General features: G+C 41.0%; 1 protein-coding gene across 1 annotated transcript in view; it reads right to left on the bottom strand.

The window, feature by feature from the left end:
• The window catches only part of LOC104612468 (ion channel POLLUX-like protein, putative (DUF1012)), a 153,338-nt gene that overhangs the window by 15,786 nt on the left and 117,807 nt on the right, over positions 1–19,745 (bottom strand). The window contains exons 15-16 of the mRNA XM_088895082.1: positions 4,601–4,795; positions 4,393–4,506 (exon numbers count right to left, since the gene is read on the bottom strand). Coding sequence (XP_088751208.1) covers positions 4,393–4,506; positions 4,601–4,795 — 309 coding nt within the window. The remainder of the gene's footprint in view (positions 1–4,392; positions 4,507–4,600; positions 4,796–19,745) is intronic.

Consider the following 19,745-nt stretch of genomic DNA (forward strand, 5'->3'; position numbering starts at 1 on the left):
ATGTTCTCATAGGAAACAAAATGGGAATTGGGATGTTTAGTGCTGCAAGACCTAACACCCTTCCTGTGAGTAATAGGAAGGTCAAGGTCATCAGCAATAGAGGTATCAATAGCAATAGGGTTAGGAACGCCAATGGGAACCAAGGTACTTAGTACACAAAAGGGAGGAGGATCAGGAAGAGGATGGAGCTGAACTGGTTTTTTCTCATTCCTACACTCCCCCTGAGGAGAAATAGGGAAGAAAGGCTCACTCTTAAAGAAAGAAACATCCAATAGAAACATAATACTTCTGAGAGACAAGATCAAAGCACCGGTATCCCTTTTGAGTGGTGGAGTACCCCAAGAAGATGCAAGGAATAGTATGAGGATCTAATTTTCCATGGGTGGGTGACAGATTTTGAAGAAAACAACGACAACTAAACATATGAGGAATAGAAAGAAGACTTAGGAAAAAGAAGCTGATGTAGGGCTTTGCACTCCAACCAGCGAGAGGGCATACGATTAATGAAATAAGTAGCACAAAGGACAACCTCAAGCCAAAAGCGTTTTGGGACATTCATATGAATTAGTAACCCCCAGGCCACTTCAAGAAGGTGTCGGTTCTTTCTTTCAGCAACACCATTTTGTTGTAGTGTTTGGGCACATGAGCTACGGTGAAGTGATCCACGCGAAACAAAGAGCTCCGTGAGATCATTATGAAAATATTCTTTGGCATCATTGGATTTAAGAACTTGGATTTCAGTTTGAAATTGGGTGAAGATCATTAAGTAGAAATCAGTGTTTTAAAGGGTGCACCTGAGGCACGCCTAGGCGCAGAGGTGAGGCACTTTCCAGGTTGGGCGCCTCACCAAGGCTAAGGTGCACAAACCTTGAACAGGCGTGCGCCTCAGGCCAGACGACAGGTGGCCCAAGCGAGTGCCTGGATGATGTTTACTCGATTCAACACAAAACAAGATTCGGAATTATACTAAAAAAAAAACCACAAAATAGGAAACTTAGGAAAAAAGGAAGCTGAATCGACAGGGTCTTTGCTAAAACAACCGAAAGAAAAAAAAAAGAAATTTTGGAGGAAAGACTTCCTTCATCCAAAAGTTAGCACTCCAGAGGACAAACCAGAGGAAGCTGAAGCTCATTCAAGCTCAAGTTCGTCCAAGGCACAAAGCTATAGTATCAGCCTATTAGTTATGTAATGTATTTTTTTTTGTTCTTCTTCTTCCTACGACAGGGGCTCCGCCCTATTTTTCTTCTTCTTCAGTTCTTCGTACAAAACATGCATAAAAACAAGGGCTCTACCCCTTCAGTTCTTCTTCTTCAGTTCTTCGTACAAAACATGCATAAAAACAAGGGCTCTACCCCTTCAGTTCTTCTTCTTCTTCTTTATTTTTTATTTTTCAAATAACTGTGCGCCTTGCCTCAAAAAGGCGTGCGCCTCACCTTACGCCTTGTGCCTTGCCTGCGCCTTTCATTTTAAAACATTGGTGGAAATCTTGGATAATTTTTGGTACTTCATCCCTAGTTCGCATGGGATGCACCCATTTGTATCTAGAGTAATCATCAATAAAGGTAATAAAATACTTGTAACCACTCTCAGATGGTAAAGCAACAAGGCCCAAAACATCAAAATGAGCAATATGGAAAGGAAATTCAGATTTATTATTCTTGGAAGAAAAATGAGTTCTACAATGCTTACTCAATTGACAAGTTTGACATGTAAACTCTAACATTGACACTGACTTAAACATCTGGAAACACCATTTTTAAGGACTCAAAAGATAAATGACCAAGACGACTGTGCCATAAATAGACTTTGCTCTTACTAGACAGACTCTTAGACTCTGTGACTGCAAGACCAGCTTTATTCTCCAACATGTAGAGCCCATCCACCATACGTCCTCTACCAATTGTCTTCCCCAAGGCCAAATCCTAGATCACACAATAAGAAGGGAAAAAGGTCAATGAACAGTTTAAATAATTAGTTATACTACTAAAAGAGAACAAATTAATAGGGAATTTTGGAACATGTAAAACATTAGATAGGGTGAGGCCAAAGGGAAGAGAAATGGTTCCTTGACCAGCTATGGTAGGGTATGAACCATCAGCTAGTCTCACCTTGTCTCTTCTAGAGAGGAGGTGATAGGTCAGAAAGTAAGTGGACTTATCAGTCATATGTTTTAACACTCCAGAATCAATTATCCAAGGAGAGTTAGGTAATGAGACTATACATGGAAAGCTGTGGCAGAATTACCTAATGTAGACACAAATGAAGTTGAGAGAGGAGGTGCATCCATTTGACGGATTGCCCTACCATAGAGTTCTAAATGGTCACGAAAGGAATTAATAATATCCTCCCTAGGGTTAGAACCAGAGGTGTGTGTCTGAGTCATAGTAGTAGTAGGGGGATGGTTCTCCTAAGTAGCCATGTTTGCTATAGTGAGCTTTCTTGGACCTTGCAGTCCTGACTTCTTATTCAGATCTGAACCTTGCTTCTTACTCAATTCCTCAGCCCACTTTGGCTTCCCATGAAGTTCCCGACATGTATCACAGGTGTGTCGGGATTTTTGGCAAAGGGTGCACCATAGTTTGTCTTTGTCATCCACTCTTTTTTGAAAGTCCCCCTTCTTAAAGAGATTTCCCCCATCTGTAGCAACATTCCCTTTCATTGCCAATACAACTGCATCCCCCCTAGAACTATTCATCAAATTTCTTCTACTTTCTTCTGACTGTACTAATGCATATACCTCTTGGACAGATGGAAGATCCTTGCTGCCTAGGATTTGGATTCTAATGGATTCATACACAGGGTTCAAGCCATGGAGAAATGCATATACTTGCTGTTGGGTGACAAGGGACTTGTACACTTTTGCATCTTCATCACACTTCCAATCCACACTCTGGTAGTGATCTAACTCCTTCTAGATGGAGGTCAAGTCTGAATGGTACACAGAAAGACTCCTCTCCCCTGTTTACAAGTGGATGATTCAGCTTGTAATTGATAGATTCTTGCATAGTGACGCAGTTCAGAATAGGTTGACTTTGCCTGTTCCCAAACCTCATAACCTGTTTCAGCCCACAGAAAGTTCCTTCTCACCTAAGGTTGCATAGACACTAAGGGCCATGGCATAACCATGCTGTTTTCCTGGTTCCATCTGTCATACTCAACACTCCCAAAATTAGGTTCTTTAATTCTCCCATTTATATATCCTATCTTTCCCCTTGCAGTAATGTATAACCTGATCCTTTTCGACCATTCTAAATAATTTAAGCCATCCAGGGGTATGACAGCCATAGGGAAGGATAAATCCACACCCCCACTCATTCCATTCTGCATTGAGGAAACACCAGACGTGGCAGAATCTTCACCACTCATGATAGCAGCTTCAGGTCACACTCAAAGTAGGCACAAAAAAACCTTAAAGTAGTGCAGTCTAACGCCCCAAAAAAAATTCTTTGCACCAGGAAATAAATAAATTGCTGTCACGACACTAATGGGTCATCACTGTCCTACAATAAATCATCTCTTCAATCACCAAAGAAATAAATCAATTGCTGTTACGGCACTAACAGGTCATCACTAGCCTACAATAAATCAGAGGGCTGCTGTCGCAGCACATACAGGTCATCTCCTGACCTACAAACCCATCATAAGGCTGCTGTCGCAGCATATAAAAGTCATCACTGACCTACAGTACATCACGGGGATCAACCGATCCCACAAAAAAGGTAAAAAAGAGGTGCTGATCACCTCACATCAAACAAGTGAACCTACTACAGGTTCTGTCCTGGTACACGACCAGAAAAAAAAGAAAAAAGAGGAAGGGAGAGAAGGTACTTCAGTCCGATGCTGTATTCTGGATCTTCAGTAAAGCAAACAGTAGCTGGCGAAGAGAGAAGACAGAAAAAAGGCTTGCTCAATCTCTCCTTTCAGATCTGATAGTCCCGCTCTGATACCATATTATCCAGAAGAGAAGAAGAAAGGAAGAGGGAAGAGAGAAGAGAGAGGAGAGAAAAGAGACCGAGAGCCCAAAAGTCTGGATGGTGGTGCCAGCTTTTTTGTATTTATACTAGGGCGACATAAAACAAAATAAAAAGAGGGAGAAAGTACAATAGTACCCCTGCAGTACTAAACTTAAAATATTAAAAGACTCTTAACAGATTGTAAATATAATCTTAAATATCCGTGTATTCCTACTAAATTTTGTGCTCCACATGCTCTCTTGGTTCGAAATGTTAAAATTTTAAATTACTGCTATCAAAAATCAAGTGGCAGATATCTGTTAATGATAAAATAGAATCAAGTGGCTGACACGTGGCTAAAATGCATAACTAAGGGTGCTAGATCATCACAAAGAAATAGAAGAAAATGAGAAGACTGCCCAGTGATATAAGAGTATACCAGTACACTGCCAGGTCCAAGATAATTATCATATTCCTGAATCATTTCGTTAACATTTGAGCGCCAACCAAGCATAAGTATGCACTCCTTTGGTCCTAGAGTCCAATCTGATGCCTGCATACCAATAGCAAAACCCATATTCTTGTTGTATCAACAAGTCATTCGAAGCACCTTTCATAAAATCAATTATTCCTAATTAAAATCATACCTTTGAACCTGGTTTTGGAGGACGCCTCACAATATTCTCAAGCCGCGCCTTTTTCAATTCCAAGGCATGTTCATTAGATCCACCATTGCTTTCTATAGCCCTTAGACTTTGTAAAGTGTGACTTCCTTCTTTATTAGCATCTGAAAATAGAACCTGTGGTTTTCTCTTCCTATCTATGGGTGCAATGAACAAAACCTACATAAAGAAAGTAAAACAATGTCAGGAAGCAAGTGAAAATAGCAAGCTCCTTTACATTGCTTCTGAGTACATTTTTCAACAATTTTATAGCAATACATATGTTCATTGGAAAAACTTAAACCACTTGAACATGTCAGCATCACCCACTGAACCAACATTCAGCATACAATTGTAAAGTATTGCTAAACATACAGAAAATGGCAAAATACTTTCAGATAATTGAAATGTAATTTTATGAACATAGATAACAATTAAACAAGCATTGGATAAAGTACTTTCTGCTGGCATTTCTCTTCCCTTGGTCAACCATAACATGCATCAGAAATTGCTCTAAAAGGGTAGGGGTGCAAACATTCCCATATTGAATGTATTAAAATATGTCGAAGTATGGGGTTAAATAACTAGGGGTGTTTTGGTTATTCTGTATAAAGCTCTAAAACATGATATTGAAAGAAGGGCGAATGCTAGTTATGTTTTTTCCTCCCAGATCGTGTTGTTTTCTATTCCCTTCTCTTATTTCTTCCATTCTAATCTAATTTAGTGCACAAGTTGGTATCAGAGAAATAATTCTTGTGATAGAACAAGAATTGGAAGAAATTGATATCTTTCAATTGAGAAAATAGTACATATATATACAGCCTTGTAGATACTAAAAAGGAAGAAAATCATACAGCCTTGCAGATACTAAAAAGGAAGAAAATCATACAGCCTTGTAGATACTAAAATAGGAAGAAAATCAAAGAGAGAATAATTCCTATAATCAAGCTATTCCTAATTGGGCTAATACTACATATTTACAGCCTATAATTACAACCTATAATCTCGTAACACTCCCCCTCAAGATGGAGCATAGATGTCAATCATGCCCAGCTTATTACAAATATAAGAAACCCGAGCTCCATTAAGAGCTTTTGTAAAGATATCTCCTAACTGCTCTCCAGTCTTCACATATGCTGTAGAGATCAAGTTTTGTTGAATTTTCTCACGAACGAAATGACAGTCTATCTCAATATGTTTAGTTCGTTCATGAAAAACTGGATTCGAAGCAATATGAATCGCAACTTGATTATCGCACCATAGCTTCGCTGGAACTGAGACTGTAAGACCGACCTCAGTTAAGAGTTGAGAAACCCACATAACCTCACACGAAGCTTGTGCCATTGCTTTATACTCAGATTCTGCACTAGATCGCGACACCACATTTTGCTTCTTACTCTTCCACGAAACCAGATTACCACCAACAAAAACACAATAGCCAGTAGTGGACCTTCGATCAACCTTGGAACTTGCCCAGTTCGCATCAGAAAAACACTCAATATTACTATGACCATGATTCTGATACAGTATCCCCCGTCCAGGAGCTCCTTTCAAGTAACACAAGATTTGTTCTAAGGCTGCCCAATGATGCACTGTAGGAGAGGACATAAATTGGCTTACAATACTAACTGAGTAAGCAATGTCAGGACGAGTCACTGTGAGATAGTTCAACTTTCCAACTAATCTTCTATATCGTTCAGGATCATCAAAAGCATCTCCATCCTTTGTGAATTGTTGGTTAGGAAGCATTGGAGTACTGCATGGTTTGACTCCCAGTTTCCCGGTTTCTATTAACAGGTCCAAAACATACTTCCTCTGAGACAGGAAAATGCCTCTTTTACTCCTTGCCACCTCAATCTCCAAGAAGTATTTTAGGTGCCCCAAATCTTTAGTATCGAACTGGCTCTGCAAGAAAGATTTCAAGGATGAGATTCCCTTCGTGTCACTCCCAGTGATAACAATATCATCTACATATACAACAAGAAGAATGATGCCAAATGTGGACTGCTTATAGAAAGCAGTATGGTCAGATTTGCTCTTCCTCATCCCAAACCTCTCTACTGCTTGACTGAATTTTCCAAACCAAGCTCGAGGACTCTGTTTTAGTCCATACAGCGGTTTTCGAAGACGACAAACTTTCCCAGACTCCCCCTGAGCAACAAACCCAGGTGGTTGCTCCATATAAACCTCCTCCTGAAGAACTCCATGCAGGAAAGCATTTTTAATATCAAGCTGGTAAAGTGGACAATCATATGTAGCTGTCAGAGAAATAAGTAATCGAACTGAAGTCAATTTTGCCACAGGGGAGAAAGTATCAGAATAGTCCACTCCATATGTCTGTGCATAGCCTTTGGCCACCAGGCGAGCCTTTAGGCGAGCCACTGATCCATCAGAATTAAATTTGACTGCAAAGACCCACTTGCACCCAACCGCTTTCTTACCAGCAGGTAAATCGACCAGATCCCAAGTACCATTCTCAGTCAAGGCATTCATTTCCTCAAGCATGGCATCACGCCACCCAGGATGGGATAAGGCCTGGTGAACAGATTTGGGAATCCCTACAGAATCAAGACGCAACAAACAATCATAGGTAACATAAGAGGAAATTGGATAAGTACACTGGCGTTTACCTTTCCGAAGAGCAATAGGTAGATCAATATCACTGGGCATTGGATCCGATGACGAAGAAGAGACCGGTGCCAAACTTGTCACAGGAGGATTAGGTCGTCGAGAATAGACTTGAGTAATAGGTGGTTTTGGTTGAGAATGTGGTGGTGGGGGTATTGGAGCAACACTAGCATCTGGACTGGTGACTTGATACACTAGTAGATCATCATCCTCTTGTGGACACATAGGTGTAGATGGAGCGGTAAAGAAAGGAAGATGTTCATGGAATGTAACATCAGCTGACACAAGATACCTGTTCAAGAGAGGAGAAAAACACCTATACCCTTTTTGGAGACGAGAGTATCCCAGGAAGACACATTTTAATGACTTGGGGTCTAATTTGGAAACCTGCGCACGAACATCACGAACAAAACAAGAACATCCAAAGATACGAGGTTCAATAGGAAACACAGGTTTATTAGGAAACAAAATCTTATAAGGAATTTGATCATTTAGAACAGTGGAGGGCATGCGATTAATCAAAAAACAAGCTGTAGAAACAACATCAGCCCAAAACTGTTTAGGAACATGTGTTTGAAATAAAAAAGCCCTGGCAGTTTCAAGAAGGTGTCTATTTTTTCTCTCAGCCACTCCATTTTGAGATGGAGTATCAACACAAGATGATTGATGGAGAATTCCATTCTGAGCCATGTAAGTCTGAAAGGAATCAGAGAAATATTCTTTGGCATTATCACTTTGCAATGTTTGTACAGACATATCAAACTGGGTTTTTATTTCAGCACAAAAGGTTTTAAAATGTGAAAGCAACTCAGAACGAGATTTCATTAAATAAAGCCAAGTCATACGAGAAAAATCATCCACAAAGGTAACAAAATATCAAAATCCAGTCTTAGACATAATGGGAAAAGGTCGCCAAACATTTGAATGTACTAACTCAAAAGCATGACTAGCCCTTTTATTAACTCGAGAAACAGACGATAGGCGATGATGTTTTGCAAACTGACAAGACTCACAATCTAAAGAAGATACATCATGAAACTGAGGACATAACTTCTTTAACAAAGGTAAAGATGGATGCCCCAACCGACAATGAGCTTCAAAAGGAGATAAAGTACTGGAACAGGCAATGGTCTATGATTCCTGGGTATCCAAAATGTACAGACCTCCTGATTCTCGTCCTTTACCAATAATCCTCTTCGTCATAAGATCCTGAAACAGACAATGATCAGGAAAGAATGAGATACAACAGTTAAGAGTACGAGTGAGTTTGCTAACAAATACCAAATTAAAAGAAAATTTTGGTAAACTCAATACGGATGACAAAGAAAGTGTTGGTGTGGGATTGATAGTGCCAGAACCAAGGACAGAAGAAATAGAACCATCTGCTAAGGTGACTGAAGAAGGAAAAGTGTGTGACTGGAAAGTGGAAAAGAGACTAGGATTACCTGTCATATGATCTGTTGCACTAGAATCAATGACCCATTGAGAGGAAGAAGAGATAAGACATGTATTGGTTTTACCTGACCCAGCAAGGGCGGTGATGGATTGAGAGGAGTTCTTTAATGCCGATACTAGGTAAATTTCGCATACTCATCTGTAGAAATTGTAATGGTCTGATCTGACGATGGATGAGGAGCATCACTCGTAGTTACAACATGAGCTGACTGAGACCCAGAAGACTTCTGGTTTTTCTTTTGCAATTTCTGGCAAGTCCTTTTAGTGTGATCTAGTTCATGACAATAGTAGCAAACTACTCCCCCTGTGGCCTGAGTTCCAGTATTCCGACCACTATTACTACCACCTCTGCTACTATTCTGAGAACGAGACCGGCCAGTTGATCCACTATTCTGACTAACAAGTGCACTAGGTTGTTGTACAGGTGAGGTATGGGAACTAGTATTTGTACGAAGGACCCTAGTAAAGACCTCTTTTAAAGAGGTAATCTTAGGATTAGACAAAATCTGTGACTTAGCACCATCAAATTGAGGATTAAGGCCAGCCAGAAAACTCATAATAGCCATCTGTTCACGTTGAGTCTACTGAACTTTGATATCAGTACTGAAAGGTAACAAGGCGTTCAATTCCTCATAAGTGCGTTTGAAATTCATGAAATAGGTCTGAAGAGACTGATCCTATTGTTCAGCCCGATAGAATGTCTTGCAAACATAAAAAATACGGGAAATATTTTCTTTACCAGAAAACAGAAAAGCCAAATATTCCATTAGTTCTTTTACAAACACACAGTGAGAGACATGACCGACGTACTCATTCTTAATAGAATTACGGATTTGCAAAAATAATTGAGCGTCAACCCTTAGCCATTCAGTGCAACTCTCATTAGTAGGAGAGTCCTTAGTCAGATGGTCGTCCTTAGAGATACTCCGTAAATACAAGCGAACAGTCTTACTCCAGTCTAAATAATTAGTTCCATTTAGTTTTTGTTCAGTGATTTTAGATAGGATGGAGATAACATTAGGCATAACCAAGTTCTTTTGTTCAACCGCCATCATAAACACAAGAAAATAATCTTTTAACAACCAGCAAAACTAATTGTGAATATACCCTAGTTGATTCTAGGTCAAAGTAGAGAAGAAGGAAGAAGAAAGAAAAGAGAAAGAAGGAGAAGAATGTTCGGCCAGACTAGAAGAGAGAATGTGAAAAATCACTCTCCTAGCCGACCCACTTGGATTTTATTCATAAAACTTGGAGTTACAAGAAAGACAGTTTTGTCCCTCATATAAGATGGGACACATAACTTAAACTCAGATACAATAGACCTTTCACTTCCAAGAAGATAAACCAGAATGACCAAAATACCCCTGACTCGAGCACTCTAACACTCCCCCTCAAGCTGGAGAGTATATATCATATAGTCCCAGCTTGTTACAAATGTAATCTATTCTTCCCCGAGACAATCCCTTTGTGAAGAGATCTGCCCACTGATTTCCTTACATGAGATGTAGTAATTACCCCACTTATCACTTTCTCTCTCACAAAGTGACAATCCACCTCAATATGTTTAGTTATTTCATGGAAGACGGGATTGGATGAGATGTGAACAACAGCTTGGTTATCACAGTATAGTTTCATGGGTTTGTCAATTGAGAACCCCATCTCCTGTAGTAAGTTCTTCAGCCATACTAGTTCACATGTGGTATGGGCCATAGCCCTGTACTCTACTTCTGCACTACTTCTTGCCACCACTGTTTGCTTCTTGCTCTTCCAAGTTACAAGATTGCCACTCAGGAAGGTACAATACCCTGTGGTTGACCTCCTGTCTGATATAGAGCCAGCCCAATCAGCATCTGTGTATCCTATTATCTCAAGAGTTCCCCCCTTTTGGTATAAAAAACCACGACCTGGAGCACCCTTTAGGTACCTAACAATTCTCAGAACAGCTTCCCAGTGAGGAACCCGGGGATGTTGCATAAACTGTCTCACCACACTCGCAACAAATGATATATCTGGTCGGGTAATGGTCAGATAGTTCAACTTTCCCACCAACCTTCTGTATCTTCCAGGATCATCAAACTCTTCACCGGCATCCACACTTAACTTGGCATTGAGTTCCATAGGAGTCTCTGCTGGTTTAGCACCTAATAACCCTGTTTCTTCAAGTAGATCAAGAACATATTTTCTCCGACATAGGTTGATCCCCTGTTTTGACCTCGCAACCTCAACCCCTAGGAAATACTTTAGCTTCCCCAGATCTTTCGTATTGAAGTGGTCCTGTAAGAACTTTTTCAGCTTGTCAATGCCATTGTTGTCACTTCCAGTTATGACAATATCATCTACATACACGACTAGCAAGATTGTCCCATCCTTTGAGTTATAGCTGAACACAGAATGATCAACCTGACACTGTTTCATCCCAAAGGCCTTCACCACTTCATTGAACCTGCCAAACCATGCACGTGGAGATTGTTTTAGTCCATAGATTGCCTTTTTGAGCCTGCACACCTTACCAGCCTCCCCTTGAGCAACAAACCCTGGTGGTTGCTCCATATACACTTCCTCAACAAGATCACCATGTAGGAAGGCATTTTTGATGTCAAGTTGCACAAGAGGCCAATCATACATAGCAGCTAATGAGATTAATACCCGAACTGAACCAATTTTAGCCACAGGAGAGAATGTCTCCATATAGTCCACACCATATAACTGGGAATAGCCCTTGGCCACTAACCGTGCCTTCAATCGTTCCACACTGCCATCAGGAAGATGCTTACCAGGAGGAAGGGTGGTGAGTTCCCACGTGTGATTATGTTGTAGAGCAGAGAGTTTTTCTTCCATGGCTTGCCTCCACCCTAGGGAGGTAAGGGCTTCCTGTACAGTCTTGGGAATGGGAACCGATGAGAGTAATGATATAAACTTGCAATGAGAAGTAGAAAGGTGAGCAGTGGAAACATAGTCTGAAATGGGATGAGAAGTACAAGTACGTTTACCTTTCCGCAAAGCAATAGGGAGATGAAGTACAAGTACGTTTACCTTTCCGCAAGTAGCAGGATCTGTCGACAGGTGCTGAAGTGGAGGAGGGGCCGAAGCACTTCTGCGGGTATACACTTGAGTAATTGGCGGCCTCTCTGTAGTAACAGGCATATGATGTGCATTTGCAGTAGGAATGGGAGCTACGGGGAGAGGGTCCATAATCGGTACAGGAAGAGGAACCATAGAGGGAGAAGAAGAGACCCCAACATCTGAGAAAAAAGGAACTGATTCAAAGAAGGTGACATCAGAGCACACAAACGATTTATGAAATTTTGGGTTATAACACTTATACCCTTTCTGAGTCCTAGAGTAGCCAAGAAAAATACACTTCGTAGCTCGAGCATCTAGCTTGTCTACTCCAGGCCCCAAGTTTTGAACAAAACAAACACAACCAAAGACTCTTGGGGTGAGAGGAAATGGAGACAAAATGGGAAACAACACAGAGAAAGGGTATAAGTGTTATAACCATCTAGCTCGTCTACTCTGGCCAGTTCTTCCCTCCTTTATTCTCCTTTCCTGCTGGCCTTATTTTTTCCTCCATTAACAATGTCCGACATGACTACAACAAGTGCTCCCATCCAAACCGATGAAGGAGCAACAAATTCTCATCCTCACACTGGTGATTTGCAGAATATTCAGACAACATATAGACTGAATGGCCAGAACTACTTGAAGTGGTCACAACTAGTGCGTACCTATTTGAAGGGAAAAGGAAAAATTAGTCACCTTCTTGGAACAGAGCCAAAGTTGGGCGAGCCAAATTTTGATGCTTGGGACGAAGAGGACCCCATGATTATGTCATGGTTGTGGAGTTCAATGACACCCGAGATCAATGATACTTGTATGTTTCTTCCCTCTGCAAAGGCTATTTGGGATGCTGTCCGACAAACCTATTCCAAAGCCCATGACGCTGCTCGTGTCTATGAGGTCAAAGTGAAGACAGTGACGGCCAAACAAGGGAGCAGAAGTGTTACAAAGTATGCAAATCTGCTGCAAAATTTATGGCATGAGCTTGATCATTATCGGGTTCTTGAGACAAAGTGCCCTGATGATGCTGTGATCTTGAAGAATTTTATTGAAAGAGATAGGGTGTATGATTTTTTGGTCGGACTGAATGCTGAATTTGATCAGGTCCGAATACAAATTCTTGGCAAAGAAGAAGTGCCTCCATTGAATGAAGTCATAGCCCTTGTCAGAGCTGAGGAAAGCCGTCGTGGAATCATGCTTGAGCCTAAAGATCCCGAAGGCTCAGCCATGGTGGCAAGGGGAGGAAGTTACAATGGTTCAAAGGGTGAGAACAATCACAACTTGGCTCGTGAGACAACTTCCCGTGACTCTAACGATAACCTCTGGTGCATCTATTGCAAGAAGCCCAGACACACAAAAGATCAGTGCTGGAAACTTCATGGGAAACCTCCCACATCCAGCAAGGAATGGGGAAATCGAGGAGTTTCAAAAGGAGTTCAACAGGCCCATAATGTCTCCACAACCCCACAGCAAGAACACTCAAGTCAGGGACCATTTAATGATGAAGAAATTGAAAGGCTAAGGAGCTTCCTGAAATCCTTGAAACCAGGAAGTGGTTCTACCTCTCTTGCTCTCTTAGGTGAGTCTTTATCTCTAGGATTACATGCCTCGGCTAGTGTTTTTCCATGGATTCTTGATTTTGGAGCTACTGACCACATGACACCCTCTTCACTACATTTTCTCACCTATACACCCTGTCCTAGTAATAGAAAAATTTATGTTGTTGATGGTTCTTTCACCACAATGGCAGGGATTGGGAATATTCAAATTACTCCATCCCTATTGCTTAAAAATGTGCTTCATGTTCCTAAGTTATCCACTAGCCTTACCTCTATACATAAACTCACCCAGGATGTGAACTGCAATGTTGTGTTCTTTCCTTCTTACTGTGTATTTCGGGACCAGGTTTCGGGGAAGAAGATTGGACTTGCTAAGGAAAGGGATGGACTCTACTACCTTGAAGCAACCAGCAAACCATCTCATACTGTTATGCATGTCACACACGAGTCATTCTTATCTACCTCCAATAAAGATTTAATTTGGCGTCATCACTTCCGTTTCGGTCATCCTTCATTTCCTGTTTTAAAAACAATGCTTCCTTCCTTGTTTAAAGGAATTGATGTTGAAACCTTTCATTGTGATGTTTGTGAACTTGCTAAGCACAAAAGGGTTTCTTTCCTAATCAGCAATAAAAGATCTTCAACTCCTTTTTATTTGATTCATTCGGATATATGGGGCCCTTCTCAAATTCCCAACATTACTGGTTCTAGATGGTTTGTCACCTTTATTGACGATTGCACTAGGGTCACATGGATCTTTCTTCTTAAGTCTAAATCTGATGTGGGTACCATTCTTCCCAACTTTCATAACATGGTCCAAACTCAGTTTGGTGTGAAAATTAAAAGGTTTCGATCTGATAATGCTACAAATTATTTTAATCAGAATTTGTCCTCATTTTTTCAGAAAGAAGGCATTGTGCATGAATCCTCCTGTGTTAACACTCCCCAACAGAATGGGATAGTTGAGAGGAAAAATGGCCATCTTTTGCAAACCACCCGAGCCTTTCTCCTTCAAAACCGGGTGCCAAAACAATATTGGGGGGAAGCTGTCCTTACTGCTGCATACACCATAAATAGACTACCATCTAAAGTTCTTGACAACCGAAGCCCAATACAAGTCCTTTCTCAATTCTACCCTGATATTCGAACCTCAAATAATCTCACACCAAGAATTTTTGGCTGCACTGCCTTTGTTCATGTCCATAATAATGGAAAATTGGATCCACGAGCAATCAAGTGTGTCTTCTTGGGATATTCCCCAACTCAGAAAGGTTATAAATGTTATCATCCAGCCACCAGAAAATTCTACACCTCCATCGATGTCACATTTGAGGAGGGACAATCCTTTTCCAGAAAATTCTACACCTCCATCGATGTCACATTTGAGGAGAGACAATCCTTTTTCACTCAACCTTATCTTCAGGGGGAGCCCTCATTAATGGAAGATAAGGCCTCGGATCTACTCTCCTTAGTTGTATTACCCTCCTCATAGTCACCCAACCGTCAAGAATCACATCCCTCTGAGTCACAATCCTCTAAGCCCCACATTCCCGAGTCTCAACAAGAGTCAAACAACCCGACCATTGAACCAAATTCAGACACTGTTAACCCCACCAATGATGTGCATGAAGATGTGAGATATATGTAGGTTTACTCTAGGAGAAGAAATCCAGATCCTCAACTTGTGCAAGTCCAAGATTCAACTCCTAATCCTGGAACTGAAGGATATGTAGAACCTAAACCTGCACCTTCACAGTCTGAGTATGACCTACCTATTGCACTGAGAAAAGGAACCAGAGAATGTACCAAACGCCCATTGTACCCTTTAGCCAAATCTGTGTCGTTCCAATGATTCTCTAAATCCCATAAAAGTTTTCTAGCCAGCCTTAACACCATTCCAATTCCTAATACTCTAGCCGAGGCACTTTCTAATAAAGAGTGGAGAAAAGCCATGAGAGTGGAAATGGAGGCACTAGAAAAGAACAACATGGGAAGTTGTGGATCTACCAAGAAACAAGAAGACTATAGTTGTAAATGGGTGTTCACAGTTAAGTACAAATCTGATGGGTCGTTAGAAAGGTACAAAGCACGACTGGTAGCCAAGGGATATACACAGACTTATGGGGTAGATTATCAGGAAACTTTTGCCCTAGTAGCTAAAATGAATACAATAAGGGTGTTGCTGTCTTTGGCTGCTAACTATAATTGGGATTTGCAACAGTTTGATGTAAAGAATGCATTTCTCCATGGTGATCTAGAAGAGGAGATATACATGGACATTCCACCGGGTTTTGGAGAAGGCATTAAGGGGAACAAAGTTTGTAGGTTGAAGAAAGCACTATACGGCTTCAAACAATCTCCGAGAGCATGGTTTGGAAGGTTTACAAAGGTGATGCTTAGTACAGGTTACAAGCAAAGTCAAGGTGACCACACATTGTTTATCAAACACACAGCCTCAGGGGGAGTTACTGCACTATTAGTCTATGTGGACGATATAATCGTTACTGGGAATGATAAAAAGGAGAAGGAAGCATTGAAAAACTGCCTTTCCAGAGAATTTGAGATAAAAGACTTGGGGAGACTAATTTTCTCGGAATTGAAGTTGCACATTCAAAACAAGGCATCTTTATCTCTCAACAAAAGTATGTTGTTGATCTTTTGAGAGAAACAGGAAATATGGCATGTAAACTAGCTTCCACGCCTATAGATCCCAATCATAAACTTGGAGAAGCCAGCGAGAATGCAAGTGTAGACAAGGAGATGTTCCAAAGACTGGTTGGAAAACTCATTTATCTTGTACTTACACGGCCAGATATTGCATACGCTGTAAGTGTAATAAGTCAGTTTATGCATAATCCTAAAGAAGTTCATCTACAGGCTGCTCATCGAATTTTGCACTATTTGAAAGCCAATCCAGGAAAAGGAATTTTATTCAGAAGAAATGAGGGACTGGCTCTTGAAGCATATACAGATGCCAATTATGCAGGATCTCCAGTAGATAGACGGTCCACTTCCGGTTACTGTACCTTCTTGGGAGGAAACTTAGTCACTTGGAGGAGTAAGAAGGAAAATGTAGTGGCTCGGTCAAGTGCAGAGGCAGAACTCAGGGCTATGGCACAAGGAGTGTGTGAATTACTCTGGTTAAAGATAATTTTAGAAGACCTGAAGATTCCACGAGAAGAGCCTATGAAACTATATTGTGATAACAAGTCAGCCATCAATATTGCTCACAATCCTGTTCAACATGATAGGACGAAGCACATCGAAATTGACCGACACTTTATAAAAGAGAAACTGGACAACAAGTTGATTTGCACTCCCTATGTGTCTACAAAAGGACAACTGGCCGATGTACTTACTAAAGGGATCAATAGTACAGACTTTCGAAGAATTATAGCCAAGCTGGGAATGAAGGATCTCTATTCACCAGCTTGAGGGGGAGTGTTGGAAAACGTGGGGTTACTGGTGCAGATCTATATTTGGTAGTTGTGTAAAAATAGAATTGTATATATTCCTAGGATTGTGGAAGGATTGATTTAGAAAGTTTTCTTTCTATTCTTGTACTTTCTATTTTCTTTTCTTTCTATTTTTTTACTTTCTATTTTCTTTTCTTTCTATTTTTTCTTCTTTCTATTTATTGCAACAGCTTACTATATAAATATGCCGATTGGCAATAGAATGAAATACATCAGTATTCTACAATTCCAAAACAAGGTGGATAGAGGCAATAGGCACTCGTTGGTGCGTCGGGGTCTCATGATATTCAAAATACCGTTCAGCCTGATAAATCCAGGGTATCGGATCATCACCTAAGTAAATTGGGAATATTATCTTCGTTATCTTGCCTAGGGTGACCCCACCACGTCTACCCACGCTGCTAATGGATCCTTCCGCTTCTGGTTCCCTTGCCATGGGTGTGGATAGTCGCTCGAACTGCCCCACCAGTGCCGACAAGGTCTCCTTAATGTCCTTCAGTTCTGATGTGGTTCGGTGAACTTCTACTTCAATCCAATCAACACGATCATCTACTGCAGTGGATCTCGTATTAGTCATCAGTGCTAGGCTCTGATACCAATTGGTAAGCTTAATTTGATATTCTGAAAACCTGAGCTGGTTCGAGGGAGCTCACCCTCCTAAAAACAGTGTAGAGTAGAGGAGGGGAAGAAGAGAAAGGAAGAAGAGAGGAGAGATGGACATCAGTAGGGTTGCATTTTTCATGCCCAAAATCGGTGAGGTAATACAATACTTATACTCTCTCTTCCGCCTCTCCTGCACATGGCTTAATTGAGATGGCTAACTAATTGGAGGGACGTGGCTTCTTCACATAAACAAACCTCAGTGGCGGTTGCACATGGGAGATCGAATGCTTCTCTTGTGCTTGGCCTGGCTGCTGCATGTCGTGGGCCTAGGTCTCCTGTGATGGGCCCAAATGGGTAGTTGAGGGCCTATCAGTCCCAGATGATGGCTATGAGTGGTTTATTCAGGCTACATCTTAGTAGAACACAACTACCCTTGCACACTCAGGTATGGCTTGTCTGGCATCCAAACTTTTCTACTGGATTATCGATTCTAGAGCTTCTGATCATATGACTGGGACTCCAGGTGTGTTTTCCTCTCTTTCTTAGTCCTCCACATGACACTCTATTACTCTTGCTAATGGTTCCACATTTTCCATATGTAGTGTTGGTAATGTTGACATAGATTCATAATCCTTGTCCTTAGTTTTGTATGTTCTCGAATTTCCCTTTAACCTTATGTCTGTTAGTAAATTGACCAAGTCTCTTAATTGCTCTCACTTTTCACCCTTCTTCTTGTGTTTTTCAGGATCTCAAGACGGGGATGAAGATTGGTGAAGGGCATGAAGCTGGTGGATTGTATTATCTTGATGGAGGTGGTTTGATGACAACCCTTCAAACATCTCTTTCTCCTCTTTAGTGGCACTATAGACTTGGTCATCCGTCCCTCAAAGCACTTAAGTTACTTGTTCCGTCGTTGAGTTGTCTTTCTACTTTGGATTGTGAGTAGTGTCAGTTTGGGAAACATCATTGTGTTCCCTTTAGTCTTAGGGTTGATAGTTGTATGTTGAGTCCTTTTTCTTTAGTCCATTAGGACATCTGAGGTCCAAATAGAGTAGTGTCATATAATGGTTGCAAGTACTTTGTAATTTTTGTTGATGATTATTCAAGAATGACATGGCTTTACCTTATGAAAGAAAGGAGTGAATTGTTTTCCATTTTTCAAAAATTTTATGCTAAGATTCACAATCATTTGGTGCACACATTAAGATTCTTCATTCTGATAATGACCGAGAGTATTTTTATACACCATTTTAGGAATATTTGGAACAACATGGCATTATCCATCAAACCTCGTATACCTACACTCCTCAACAAAATGGGGTGGCTGAGAGAAAGAACCGCCACCTTTTGGAAACTGCTCGGTCCCTTTTTGCACTATATGAATGTTCCTAAACACTTTTGGAGTGATGTTGTGCTTACATCTTGTTTCCTTATTAACCACATGCCCATGTCTATCCTTGAAGGTCATTCTCCATTCTCTGTTTTGTTTCCTACTTTGTCTCATTTTCCTCTTACCCCCAGGGTTTTTAGGTGTGTGTGTTTTGTCCATTATATTGGTCTTGGGATGGACAAATTAGATGCCCGGTCCACTAAGTGTATCCTTCTTGGCTATTCCAAGACTCAGAAAGGGTATAAGTGTTATAACCCCAGTTCCCGATGTTCTTTTGTCTGCCTTGATTTTGCATTCTTTAAGTCCATTCCCTTTTTTTCTAGGTTGGATGTCTCTTCTCTTCCTCCACCTTCACTTACTGTTCCCGTTGAGGACCCCATTTCTCTTGTTCCAGTTGTGACTAAGTCTTCACCTCCAGTGCAACTTCCTGTTAAGCGACCACCCATCTGGCAAGTGTATACGCATTGTCATATACCGGTTTCTCCTCCAACTTCATCACCGTCGACAGATCCGACAGTTGTTTCTCTATCTCAACTTTTTGCTTCCCATTGCCAGTTTATTTCTATGTTATCCTTTGTTCCTGTTCCTAAAGATGTCTAGGAATCCCTTACTTCTCTAGGGTGGCACCAAGCAATGGAGGAAGAACTCTTGGCTCTAGCTCGTAATCATACGTGGGACCTCGCCGCTCTTCTGCCTAGTAAGCATGTTGTAGGTTGCAAGTGGGTGTACACTATTAAGTTTTTACTTGATGGGAGTGTTGAGAGGTTGAAAGCTTGGTTGGTTGCCAGGTTATTCACAGATGTATGGTATAGATTACACAGACACCTCCCTAGTTGCCAAGATTGGCTTCGTTCGTGTTTTGATCTCCCTTACTGCTATGTATGATTGGCCTTTGTTTTAGCTCGACATCAAGAATGCCTATGGTGACCTCCTTGAGGTAGTGTATGTGGAGAAACCAC

The sequence above is a fragment of the Nelumbo nucifera genome, chromosome 1 (genome assembly GCF_055504915.1).
Source record: "Nelumbo nucifera cultivar China Antique chromosome 1, China Antique-T2T, whole genome shotgun sequence".
In the NCBI taxonomy this organism is placed as follows: Eukaryota; Viridiplantae; Streptophyta; class Magnoliopsida; order Proteales; family Nelumbonaceae; genus Nelumbo; species Nelumbo nucifera.